The sequence below is a fragment of the Hippoglossus stenolepis genome, chromosome 24, assembly GCF_022539355.2.
Source record: "Hippoglossus stenolepis isolate QCI-W04-F060 chromosome 24, HSTE1.2, whole genome shotgun sequence".
In the NCBI taxonomy this organism is placed as follows: Eukaryota; Metazoa; Chordata; class Actinopteri; order Pleuronectiformes; family Pleuronectidae; genus Hippoglossus; species Hippoglossus stenolepis.
Genome location: NC_061506.1, coordinates 3,075,202 through 3,089,327, shown reverse-complemented (window position 1 = coordinate 3,089,327; position 14,126 = coordinate 3,075,202). Strand labels below are relative to the sequence as shown.

Sequence of the window (14,126 nt, the reverse complement as noted above, 5' to 3'; positions counted from 1 at the left end):
CTTTCAGTTCAGACAGCTCGCTGGTTTCCTATATGCTTCAGAATCGGTCATGACAGTAATACACCCACACACCTCACTTTTTGTCCCATTGACTGATTTCTTGATGTTCTTTGACTTGCAGGAACAAAGTTCCCAAGAAAATGCAGATGTGGTGAGTAGATTTCTTCACTTGGTCCATAGCCTGCAAAACAAGGTCACATTGATTTGCTGGGAAATAACAATGATAACTCAATTTAATGCACTTGTTAAAAAGTGGTTTTAAAACACAGGATAAAATCATAAAAAAATCAATAGTTAAAGTAATAAAATAGGAAAGAATAATATAGAGGAGGTCATAAAAAAGGCACAGACTGCAGTGGTGGAACTTAAATAGTGATCTTACTTTCTATACTTTAGCAAAATCATACTTCTACCAAAATGTACTTCACAGTATATGTTTATTTTACAGCTATAGTTAATTTGCAGATTGAGATTCTTGTTGTCTTCTAAAATATTTAAATAGATATCACATGCAATAGTAAAAATACAGCTAATGCACGTATGATTCAGTAATGTCATAATTATATGAGTCACAGGAGGGAGAATACTTTTTCCTTTGATATTTGAGGTATAACTTGTTGATAATCTGTCTCAATGTTTAATTAAATAGTTTGACTTAGTTATAGTTGAGTATTTTTGCAGCTTTGTTTTGTTAAGTAAAGGATCGAAATGATTTTTCCAGCTGAAGTTTTACAACACAGGACAAGATGGTGAATATCCTCTAAACGTTTAAAGCTCTTCCGCACGACTTGGTGATAAGTAGATAAATAATTAAAACTTAAAAGTGAAATACACAGAGGCAGATAACAGGCCGGTTGCTCTAGTTTCCTGATTGATCCGATGGAAAAAGCCTGATTCCATTCGGCTTCTATAATCAATAATTTACAGTAACATTGCACAACTCTATTTGGCTTGTATCTTTAATCAAGCAGCTTGTTACGCTTTTAGAACACAATGGTTGCTGGTGTTGCTGTGCATCCAGCAGGCTGTGAACAGGATGAATAAATAATAAAAGATAATGGGAATTAAGTGGAGTTCAGGCTTTGAAAAGCTCACAGGGTCTGAGAGTAAGCAGAGGCCCGAGAGGAGTTCTGATGCATGCATGTCGTCGGACAAAATATTGCTTATGCAACCGTGGGCCGTGAGCCAGACTGAGGACAAGACCGAGCTAATGTCTGCCACTGACCAAACTGTGAATCTTCCACTCACTAAAACTTCATTTCTATTTATCCCACATTACTATGAAGAGGTGTCCCACTTTTTATTGCATGGTATCTAATTATGAGTGCACTTGTCAAAGCAATATGTAGGGTAGAGATTTGTAGAAGGGCCTATTTCCAAATGTTATGGGTTACAAGTTTGCTGTGTGAGTATATCAGGTTGTTTTTTATTGATATATTTTTGAGTAGATTAAACCCTGTAACTAAGTTTCCTAATGTCCCATGCTGAAGAAAATACGCACATAACCACCTGCAAAACCACAATGTGTCATTTTACTCGAGGCAAGCTGTTTCATTGCAGTCTAACTCGTCTAACCAGGCTACAGCTAACAACGGAGCCACAGATATGAGAGTGTTAATTATTCAGTCATTTCACTGTTCAAATAGACTCATTTCAAACTATTCATTTAATCTTTGGGAAATTCGACTTGAAAATTCTTTCTGTTTTTACTCTCTTCTTGTTCTGGGTCAGAGTTTGACACTAGATCTGGATTTGTTAAGAAAAAGTATGGAATTTAATCAATGTTTTTGTTTAAATGCAATAGTGTATAGTCATGAAACATCATGCATTTACTGATTACTACATATCTTATGCAAGTAGTAGTAGCAAGTCGTAATATTTTATGTATTTCATACAATTTGAGCTGGCCGCTGCTCCCAGGACTTGTCTTTGGTGACTGTATATACTTTATCGTATATTGGCCTCTGTGTTGATCTTGACTGTCAAACACATCATAACGAGAACGTAAGTGGCGCCGGTCCTGGATGTGACTCGGACCTGACTGGCGTGGTCCTAATTACAACCCTGACATAAGAGCAGGCGCTCTGCCAGGCTGCCAGTTAGAGCTGGTTGAGTGGCCGGGTCAGAGAAGATCAGCGAGGACAGACGGAGGAAGTCTGCTAGAGTTGCCCAGTTGCTTGCTCTCTTGAGCGTGGTGTTCTTGGATCAGTGTGAAATCCCTGTTCGAGATCTGTAATCCCACTGTGCAGGCAGGATGCCTCCCCACCGCAGCTAGGAGCCTGGACCGGCTGTGTTCCTCTCCACGGTTAATTATAGCCGTGTCAGTGGAGGAGATTGAAGAGGACATGGAGGTAGGTAGAGCGAGAGGGGAACAGAGCTGGATGGAGAGTGGGAGAGACAGATGGTTAGGTGGGAGAGAGAGGATAAATTAGATTGTGCAAATATTGTGTGAATATCTCACATAAGCCACCAAGACATCATCAATGTAATTGACAGTCATATCAGGCAGTGCAGCAGAAATACTGTAGCTGCTTGTTCCTGTTTGGAGCACACCATGTCTCCATCACACTTTTACTGACAATGCACAACTGCCAGAGCTGCTCCTTTTCCTCAGGTAGATTGTGCAGACTCACACACACATAGACACACACACATTTAAAGATACACTAACCCTGCTTCTTCTACCTGAAGTTTGTGGTGAGCACAGTCAGCTTTAAGGTTTGCAGGGACTCTGTGAAGCCCCTCATACAGGAAGATGTTGGTCTGACTCCCTGCCCCGAGCCAAGGCATCTCTTAGGTAACAGAGCCACAGAGCTCGCAGGCTCAGCAGAGCAGAACTGTGCATGGCACAGCATCGGTGATGTCAGAGCGCTAATCTCTCTTGGGGGATTGGCGGATGGACGCTTGTCAGAAACATTTGATGCTACCCTGGATGAAAGTCGTGGGAGGCAGAGGGAGAGACGGAGGCTGAGGCAGAGCCGGAGCTGTGCTGAGCTCCCTGCTCGTGGTTTTTATGCTGCGCCCGTGGTGCTTTCGGAGCGAGGTTGCCGGCACACTCCAGCATGGGATGGATGAGCTGAGGGGAGGGGGCTGAGGAGTGGATAGGGTTTGACTTGGTCCACAGACAAGCTGACTCTGTCTTTCTTCGCTATTCTCTCTTACTCTTCACACACAATCCCAGACGCATTCTCTGAGCTCAGACTTGGGCTCAGGCCCTGAGCCTTAGCCTCTCATCTTACCACTGCCGCTAACACAAGGCGAGTTAGCGGGCATCCTGCCCCAACCTTTAGGAGTCACCATGCTTTCAGTGGACCATGCTAAAGGATTTAATTATCAGGTAGGTTATTCTTACTTTGCACTCAAACGTATTCAGTCTGCAGGAGGGTGAGCATTTCTTTGACTTTCTTGGAATTAAAATAGTAATTAGTTCACCACCAGTGACTTTACTCGATACTGGCATCATGCATCATCATGCATTTGTTTCTGGTTAAGTTTCAGACGATGTTATTATGCACTATTACTGTGACATGGAGGATAAACTGGTAGATGGAGAATATTTGCTTGAATAGAAGCTTGCATGTGATCCCTTACATTTTATTTCTTTATCGTCTGCATTATTTTAATGCATGTATAGAGTATAGGCTCCTGTGCTGCAGAGACGCCAGTTGTGCTGCAATGCAAAAGGTCCCGAGGAGGTTGGCTGACAGATGGGACTGTCATTCTGGGGTCAGAGTGGAGCTTACACCCGCTGCACTGACCCCGGTGATCTCTGAGGGACAACTGGGTGAACAAAAGCCAGGGACACCGGATTTGTTGGTCACATGTAAAGAATCTTTTCTTTTTGTGCTGTTGGGACATGCAGAGAGTTCGCCAACTGTCTTGAAATACCCTCTTGTCCTCCCCGTCTGTTTCGCTTTTTCTCATCTCCCTTTGTCCGACAAGGTTATAGAGAGGCGATGATGTAGAGATGATCCCAGGGTACTGTACTTAGCATATTCTTCCCTGTGATGCTGCCGATGCTGATCCCGTTGCCATTGCCACGGTAACCATGGCCATCTGTAGGGATGAAAACCACGACAACAGAGGCAGACAGCCAATCACAATGCTTGTACAACTGCTGATAATCCATCTTCTCTCTTAGCTGGCTGCAAGCTATAGAACCATTCTGCCTCTTAGCTCAAAAAAGTCCAGTAAAGCAGATTGAAAGTAAATAGATTTACATTAAGACCCACTCTAATAGATTTTTCATGAAACGCCACGTTCATGTGGAGAATGAACGTAACTTACACCATCCCATCGAATATGATTTTTAGCTCGCACCTCCTGGCCTAGATCTCACGGCATAGTGATGTAAACATCCATCATCCCTGCTGTTGTGAAAACCTCAGGAGAGATCGCTGCAGAACATAGAAATGAGGTCACCTTTCTGCTTCCCACTGCGAGATATGATAATGGACACAGATTCCTGGAGAGGAGCTTGGGAGAATCAATAGGCCTGTGATTTATCCTGGCCAAGAAAATGGAATATAAGCCAGTGTTGACACTTGAAGACAACCTCTGTGTTGTTTTATAAGAGGCTAGGCAGGAAGAATAACATCACTGGACAGTTCATACACCCTGACAGTGTTGAGTTTGCTGACGTTATTTTCCATTATGCCTTTTGTTTTCATTCCCATGCACTTGTAGAAATCTGACGGTAACACTCGAGTTTTACTTTCATTTTTGTTTCGGAATGATCCTCATTCCACATTGGAATCATTGTATCTCTGAGGCTAAAAGCCAAAGCTCTGGTTTCTGTTTACAACAATTTACCAGGCTCTTGAGTCTGTGCTTCCTGAGTCATAAATGAGAAGCTGTAATGATTCTGTTTCATCTTCGTAGAACATGGAAAATAAGTGACAGGCTTATTTTCCTGCAAGTCATGTATTTTTTCTGCAGTTTACTTGAATTCATAATTAGGATTTTCAAAGGATCACAAAATAGGGCTCCAATTAATTTCATCGTTGTTATTTAACATGACAGTTTAGAATTCCTTCATAACTTGAAACGGTTTGTAAAGTCACTTCTCTTAATTTGCCACATACTCAAACTTCAAGCAATATTGTGTCGTAAACCTGTTTCACTTCACTTCAGAATCACTGAATTTTCTCGACAAAAGAAAAATATATATCTTGTAATGAACATGATAAAATAGGACTAAGATGAAAAGTGTATAAAAGTGACTAAATGTAATTTAGCTCATGCTCATATTTATATATACCGGCTTGTAAGTTTGCCTTTTTATCTGATGAACATGTATTTTCCATGGAGTTCATCTTCTTTTGGACTTTCAATTCATTCTCTCAGTCACGTAACGTTGTCTGTGGGAAATATTAAATAGACTTTATTGTCCAGAACCAAGAGTACAAGCAGCCCTGACTTTATTATCAATCAATCAATCAATCAATCAAATTTTATTTGTATAGCCCATATTCACAAATCACAATTTGTCTCATAGGGCTTTAACAAGGTTAGACCTTATTAGACCCTCACTGGCTCCTAAACGCCCCTGTCTTTCATACTCCACATCCACTTCACAGCCGTAGGAGACATTATGCAACTGGTTTCACGAGTAACTCAAACTTCATCTGTAAAACCAGGGGAGTGCTCCTTCAAATGAAAACGCTGTCTCAGGTCATTACAAGTACAGTGGTCAGTACAGTAGCTTCTCGCTGTGCACTGCTGTGACAAGCCGGATTACAGTGGTACACTCATTCTGAGGTTCAGAGCTGTGGCAGGGTGGTCTGCACGTGAGGGAATGCTGACTGGGCCGTCACTTTGGGAGATACTCAGCCGAGTGGCCTTCGCTCAGAACTCTATCATCACACAGGGGTCAGAGTCGTGCAAGAAGCTGGAACAAGCTGGAACTGGAACATGCTGTGGACGAGATTTAGAGATGTGAGGTGGAGAGATTCTCGTCAGAGCAGGATGATGGAATAGCATCGTCTGAGTTCAGACAGGTCACTTTCACTGTTGTCTGGGTTTATTTTGGGACTGTAGGCCTATCGAGTTTACAGAATCGTGCTGCAGGTACAGCGTCCTTTGTCCAATGACAGGTCAAGAACATCAGTAGCTCTAACCACAGTTGGTAGGATTTCCGTGTGTATGTGCACAAAGACAGCATGTTCTATTGTTCTATTGCTTTCCCACAATGGTTGTTATTTTTTTCTGGTCACCTTCAGTCACCAGATGTCTTCACAAAAGCTCAGTTTGGGTAAGGGCCGGCGGTCCGGTGATCCTGAGGACACGGTGGCTTTGTTGGCCATTTTGGGCCAATCACTCAATCCAAAAACTCATTAGGAAGAGTGGTCGGGGCTCGGACCACACGTGCAGCACTCTGAGGCGTGGATCAGGGGCTCAGAGGTGTCAGATGAGTCCGTTTAGAAATGGGCCCAGTGTGAGCTGTAATGCATTACTTGGTAACACATTGCAGTAATGTGATTACTTTTCAAGGAAGGAATAGTATAAGGGAGTGTTGAGATTGAGTTCAATAAATTACAGTCCCTAATTCCAGTTTTTTGTAGAGTTATAGTTTTATTCGAGAGCTGAAGTGTGTGTGGAGCAAGCTGCTGCAGGACAGCCAGTAAATTGTAGGACTGTCTTAGTATTTAACCACAATTCCTTTTTCCCTTGTTCCCTCCAGAAACTGTGACTGCTTCTATAAAGTCCTGAATTAGGGTCTGAATGTTTTACTAATGAAATCTTCAACTCAATTAAGGGTTTACCAAATGGGTTGAAACCTCCACTTGTAAAACCCAGGGCAGAGAACACTGATGCTACTGCAGGATATTGACGTTAAAGCAGAATGTGCCTTGAATTAAAATTAGATGAAGCCTTTGTCTTGAAGGTCACGATGCCCTCCTCACCATCACTGCACAAATGCAGGCGCTGTGCTCACACACAAGAACACACGTGCACGATGTAACATAACAGTGTGTGACATTAAAGCATCCCCAGGTCCTGGGTTCATGACAGGCCCGGAGCCTTTTGCTCTCGTTTTCTGTGTGTTGCTCATTCATCCATGCTGCTCCTCCCCATCACACCACGCTCCCTGCATGCCTATGCATGATGTGTGACACACCACAGCTTCCTTTGTATTGAATCTGTACATATAAATAGTTTCTGTAGCACTAGTGAATACCCACAGAAACAAATCAATAACCTGTAAAGGAAACAGGATTTACAATGAAAAAACACTTCAAGGTGAACAAGTGTAGAAGTAATTTACGTTCATGTGTCTATTCATCATGCCTGGTCACATGTCTGCCCCTCCTCCACCTCTCCCATCCTGACTCCCCTGGAGTCTTGGTCACGTGCTTGCTGCTCCCGTTCCCCCTGAAGCCTTCCTCACCAACCAGCGGACCAACCGAGAAACAACTGATTTAATTCACTCGCCGCAGTGCATGCAGGGCCCTCCATCGCTGATCCCGTGGTTAGAGACAAGGTTTTATCCCGCCATAAAGGCTGGCAGATTAATCTCAACCCAGATTAGTAAGCCTGGGATGTGGCTCTCTGGGCTGGTCTGGGGTCAGCAACATGAGGTGGAGGAACCAGTGTCTATAAATAGACGTAGGGACCTGCAGGCGGGAGATTCTGGCTCATCTGTCATGCTGAGCAGGGTAAAGCCTTGTTTGGGACAAAACAGAGGTGCACAGTATCAGGCTTAGAAATATCAGATATCACATTATTTCAGATAAACTGTTGTAACCGGAGATGGAGAAAAAGATACAGAGATGAAGCCATTAGGGAAAAAGACGTAGATTTTATTCTGCTCCATCCACAGTTTTCAAGATAACTCCTTATTCTTTGTTTGTTGTTAACAATCATGCGTTTCTAGTGAGAGGTCGAAAGGAGTAAAGATGTCATGCACAATAATGTCTGCATCAGTGAATAGCAGAATATAGCATGCACATGGCAGAAAATTGATTTCTGGCCTATTCCTGCAGAATATGCAGGAACAATATCAAAAAATGTAAACGTGTGTCCCTTGTAAACGTCCAGACGAGTGGGAGCACATCACACGTTCGCTCATAATAATTATTACCATGACAACAAATGAAGCGTTGAAATTGAGGATACACAATGTAAAATACAAAGTCAACAGTAGCAGTGGAGAGTTACATATAAAATGAGACTTAAGTCGATAAGCCTGTTGTCCTGGTGCATGCTGGGAGGCTTTCCTCACAGGATGCTACAGCATTTAAATGTCATTGTCTGTGATGTTGTTTATTGCTGTGACAATTGTCTCTACTTTAAGGCCACTAAGACTCCAGAGAAATGTGTTGAGCATTCTGGGGTTGTTTCTTTGTATATATGGATGTACTGTATGTACAAGCTGGTGTACAACAGGTGAGATTGACTGTATATTAGTATGTACATCAGTATGTGGTGATTTACATGCACACGTGTATTTTCTTGCTCATACGGACAGTTCTAAAGTGTACACGTCGGACAGCAGAGCGGTGCCAGGATGCAGGATGGACATCAGAGGCTGCACGCTGTCTTAATTCAGTGCATTGCAACAGTGGTTTTCAAAGCTTCATCCTGTTGCCATCTGTTTGTTTTCTCCTTATTGGAGCTTTGAACTGCGCACTAGCTGAATTTAGTTGTGTGTAGTACTACAAACAGGGAGACACTGTGTGTTGCTGAGGCCGAGGGAGTTTCCCTGGGGACCTGCACGGTCAACCAGCGGTGCCAGCCCCGCAGTCCTCTCCCAGGCTTGTCACAGACACTCACAAGCATCTGCGGTCAAGGCCATGAGGGCAGATTCTAGAGTTCTAGACATTTTCCTGTTGTTGTGAACGCGTCAGATCTGCACAATCTCCTGTTGCGTTCTTCATATATGAAAGACAAACTCTGGAAAATGCCTGGACACAATTTTCCAGAACCTTTTCATGTCTGAACACAGCATTGAGACAATGTCAGTCTCTCAGATTACTATTAACCGCCTGCCAGGGGAGAACTAGGGAACATCTGTCTTAAGAGAGTTGATGCTGAATCCTCAAGTGGGCCTGTGTGCGTGTGGTCGCATGTTCTCTACGAGGGACTGAACATGTAATGTCCCTGTATACAGTAAGCCCATCATGTCGGCTCTCAACATCTGTCCACACACTCCTTTGATACGCTGACTTGTTTCTCACGTGTTTGTCCATGTGTGCGTCTGCGTATGTGTGAGAGACAGTGTCGTACCACCAGTTGCTTAATCACAATGGATCAGAGATTGGAGGCCGGTGTCAGCCATAAGCCTCATATGTTGTAGCCCTCAGTTTATCATGTGCGTGACTATTAACTATTCTTATAATTAAAAAATTTAAGAGCCACTTGTTGTCAAAGACGAGTCCCTCTGTCTTTTAATGTGAATGCTATTTACAGTATGAACTAACCAGGAAAAGCACTATGTTGCATCCATTAGCACCAGTCTTTGTTCCCTGCACTCTACACATCCATGTGCATCGCTCGCTCTCCAGAGAAATCCGTCTTGCCAGAGATGTGGGAGGCGAAGCGTTTACCTCCAGGCTTACGCACAAACAAGACTTCTTGTTCGAGCCATGACTCAGAAACTGTGTAATCTGTCACTCAGCAGATGAGCGTGGCTTTTTCACATTGTGATTGGCTGCCTTTTGTTGCCATGGTGACAGTCGATGGAAGTTAGCCTTGTAATGCTGAGTTTCTGTGTGTGTGTTTTTTTTTGTGTGTTTGTGTGCTCATTTCAGGACATGTCCTCACAGCGAGGAGAAGGGGGGCGGGGCAATTTCCTCTTATGTAATGACAGATGATAAAATACTCACATTGACTGTTGGCACTGGTGACTCATGTGGTTCATGTATTAACTCTATATATGTTAGGAGTGTGTAAGTATTTATGTGTGTGTGTGTGTGTGAGAGAGAGAATCCACAGTATATGAGAGTATTTTTTTAAATACACATACGCATTTGTGTGCTCTTTCTTTTTACCTGCCTAGTAACAGCCTCTTGTCTCTCTCTCTCTCTCTCTCTCTCTCTCTCTCTCTCTCTCTCTGTGTGTGTGTGTCCTTGTGTCCCCCCCCATAGAGAACTGATGAGGAGGCAGTGGTGGACCGCGGGGGCACACGCTCCATGCTCAACACCAACTTTGAGAAGGAAGAGCTCGAAGGTAAAACCCATAAGTGATTTTTACTTTATTGAGTTTAGACACATTGGTAGAATTGCAAAGTTAAAGGACACAAAATCTCCAACAGTTGTGGATGCCATGTTTCCCACAATGCAGCTCAACATCAGCTCAACAGATTCATGGGATGTCAAGTAATAGTTGTGTTTAATGGTAGAAAACTGCAGGGATTCCTGATGTGTGTCTGCTCGTCGAAATCATTACAAATCTTGCAGCATCAGAGAGGAAGAGTTGTTTTCTGTGCACATCTGTTTGCATCAGCATCGTTGATTCTAAAGGAGACAGAGACGACCTTTCCTGCATCAACAGTATTCTGAATCGATAGAAGCTGGTGTAAAAATCCCTTTTAACTTGACTGAGGATAATCAAAGTCCATATTAAAACAAAATAGTGATGGATCTGTTCTAGGTTTCACTCATCCAGATGTTTTAACCACTTTATTTGAATCTCTCACTGAACACAGACATGCATCTATAATATAATATAATACATATACAAACATCACCTTTATTTTACTGTAAATCAGGCTGCCTGCATGTAGCCTGAGAGACAAGATCTAGGGCAAAAAATAACTTTAAAACTCTATAAAAAGTGAAGGTGACTCAGACGGATGCATCAGCATTTTTTTAATCAATGCATAATCTCCTCTTCTATTGTGGGTAGTATGGGGAGGGGGATTTGTTCTAGTATGTCCTTGCTTTTTGGGAAAGGCATTTTGGGAAACAAACTATTACTGAAACCGTTAGGACTCCTTCTCATACAATACTCTGACTGCTCTGTCTCCATTGTTGTCATGGCAACAAGGCAAAGGTGTCACTCTTTGGTTCTGACACAGGGTGAGATGTGTGCTTTCATCTCAAGGACCCTAATCGTTTGTCGATGGTTCCCGTAATGACTAGTCTGAGGCTGTGCAGGAGAAGGACCATGCTGTTGTCAGATGGTTAGAAAAAGAGACAGCAAAAGTGGTTTTGGAGAATAAAGTCCTTCGCACATCAACAGTGCAAAATTGTGAATAATTTGGAGGTGAATTTTGCCTGGGCCGAGTGAAAGCTGCTGAAATGTGGCAGTGGAGGAAAAGAGAAAAGACATGACATCAGCAGTATAGGTCAGGCCTGGAGGAGGAGTGCTATTTTTGTAGAGTCCTCCACTCATGAGTCGTGCCTCATGAACTCGGCTCCGCTACCTTATTGTTCCTGTCCGCCGGAATGGGCCTTTTATTGTGAAATTCATGTGCAAAGTCAGTCTCTCCTCCTCCCTCTCCGTCCACCATACATAATTTACCGGGTGCTAACAGCAATTTGCTCCGGATGGTCGCATCCACTGCAGGACAAGCTCCGACAGATTGAGACACACTCCCTTACTACAGATGTGTTTTGACATTTTCTCATTACGTTACCGTAAACCCCACTTAACCTTCATCCTGGATTTCTTTTGGTGAAGGACCCTGCATCAGCAACTCTCTTTACAGATGTCACTGTGCTCTTAGGTGATTTCCTACTATTATGTCTGTGCATTGCTCACATCTGATTAGTGAGCCATGATGCGATTAGTGACGTCTCCAAGCAAGTGAAAACAATTTAAGGCATTCACATATATTTAGACATGACATCCTTGATTGAATTATATTTTATTTTATGTTTTGTACAACAGATTCTTAGGGTAATATTACGAGACTACGCATTTAATGAGAAAAAAGTCATGATATTTCAAGAAATACTAAAGTATAACTTCACAAGATGCTCCACATTCTTCATTTAACACAGACGACAAACTGATCTGCAGTTGTTGCCCCTCTAACATGACACATAGCATAAAATTAATACTTTATTCTCTCAATCGCAGATTTGTTTTCACCTATATGTGGCCCTAATACTCCTGAACATGAAATTGCTCTGGGTATCGTTCAGTTTGGTGTCACATTATGCTGGACGCTGTGGCGCCTCATACGGTGCATGAGGCAGATAAAGAGAACAGGGCGCCGATAGTCTTGTCTGTGTCCGGCCACTGAGTCAAGGGCCGGCGGGAAGGAAGCAGCAGTCGGGCAGTTCGGACGGAATTAAAAGAGGAGAAAGTCAACTCGGATTAATTTCACGCTGACCCCGAGGATGCACACTTCCCACACACACACAGCAGAGGAAGGTCTTTGTGCTCACATTAATATCCTTGCAGAATCCCAGCCTCATTATTTGTTCTGTATTGATTTACAATGAGAAATTATGTCATCAAATTTCAAAATCCATTTCTGTATCCTCAAAGAGAACAATAGCTCATTGTTTAGACACATGATGAGAAGAAGTCAGCAGTTTATTATGTTGCTCACGCGCTCATTTTATCCTGTCGCATCATTTTTACCTTTCACCAAGTCGGCATCTGCAGGAGTTAACAGCGAGCTACAGATTTATTCCCTTTCCCACGAGTATGAGGGGAATTAAATGATGTAGGAAGCTTCCTTGAATGGGATAATGTGATCATACCTCTGGCTTCTGCTACTGAGGAAGAAGTGGCCTTGGATAAATTATAATAACATATTGAGACACTTTATTAATTCTCTTGCTATAAACAGGGGTCTGAGGCAAATCAGTACCTCCATAGTAATTCAGTTGCAAGGACACGTTTCCAGTTATCCACTTTTATGTGACTATATTCTGTTGCTATGCCAATGATACATCTCGGCCATCTTCATAATGGAACACTTCCTTCAATACAATTTCTCTGACTGAATTCCTCAAACAAAATACTTCTTGTGCTTGATTTAAAGCTCCTCAAAAAGAAGTTTTCTGTTCGATAGAAAGATGAAAACATGATGTAGTGAGTGCAGACTGAAGGACAGACTGAAACTTGTTGCCTCCAGGTCACCGCACTCTCTACATCGGGGTCCATGTGCCCCTGGGCAGGAGGTCGCACCGACGTCACCGTCACCACGGACACAAACACAGGAAGAGGTCCAAGGAGAGGGACTCCTCGGCCGAGGATGAACGAGAATCCCCCTCGCACAGTAGGTGTCAGGAATGGACAGAAGCATGCACATGTTCAAAGAAACATTTACACCAAACTATTTTACAATTCCATATTCTTTCCTCCTCCTTTCCCAATCAATACTCATCCTCCGCTTGTCCCGCTCGCTGCAGCAGACACACCAGCTCAGAGGGTGCAGTTTCTCCTGGGGACAGAGGATGGGGATGAGGAACACATCCCCCACGCCCTATTTACCGAACTGGATGAAATCTGTCTCAGGGAGGGAGAGGACGCAGAATGGAAAGAGACAGCCAGGTATGACAGCTGTGGCATTCTCTGTTGCACCTGAGACTTTGATTCTGTTTATGAGTGAAAGCTTTTATGATGCAGCTTTTATTATAGCTGCATACCCATCAGGATGTGTCAACTACTACTATTTGGAAAAGACACACAAAAGTTCTTTCTTTTGTGTTTCTGTGCAGGTGGTTAAAGTTTGAGGAGGATGTGGAGGATGGCGGTGAGCGGTGGAGTAAACCATATGTAGCCACTCTGTCTCTACACAGTCTTTTCGAGCTCCGCAGCTGCATCATGAACGGCACTGTGATGCTGGACATGAGGGCCAACTCACTGGAGGAGATTGCAGGTAAACTCTCAGGGGCTGAAACGTGTATGTCCCATAATCCTGTGCAGCTCAGTGGATAAACCTAGAGCATGACTGTGGAGTTCCTCGCTCCGTTCAGGATTTGTAACAACATGGACCAGATCAGCAAATTCTTTTTAAATTTAGCTTGACTGATGATCAAAAATGCTACAGGCTCATTTGACCTGGTTTAGGAGGGAATTAGGGAACTGTGTGTTAGTTTTTGAGGGCATCTGATTGTAGGAAAAACTGTGCTGTTGTAGAGATCTGCTGAACTGCGATGAAATCAGCAACAGTGGTTTGGTTTTTTTGTTGTTGAAATAATCAGCTTAGCATTGCTCGCTGC

General features: G+C 43.1%; 1 protein-coding gene across 5 annotated transcripts in view; it reads left to right on the top strand.

The window, feature by feature from the left end:
- The window catches only part of LOC118103206 (sodium-driven chloride bicarbonate exchanger), a 28,333-nt gene that overhangs the window by 1,680 nt on the left and 12,527 nt on the right, over window positions 1-14,126 (top strand). For 2 of the 5 annotated variants that reach the window (XM_035149891.2, XM_047339165.1), the window contains exons 2-6: window positions 122-151; window positions 10,089-10,170; window positions 13,037-13,180; window positions 13,314-13,455; window positions 13,623-13,783. In XM_035149891.2, coding sequence (XP_035005782.1) covers window positions 122-151; window positions 10,089-10,170; window positions 13,037-13,180; window positions 13,314-13,455; window positions 13,623-13,783 — 559 coding nt within the window. Of the gene's footprint in view, window positions 1-121; window positions 152-2,154; window positions 2,352-2,832; window positions 3,338-10,088; window positions 10,171-13,036; window positions 13,181-13,313; window positions 13,456-13,622; window positions 13,784-14,126 lie in introns of those variants that run through there. The other 3 variants (XM_035149892.2, XM_047339166.1, XM_047339164.1) reach the window with 3 other exon arrangements.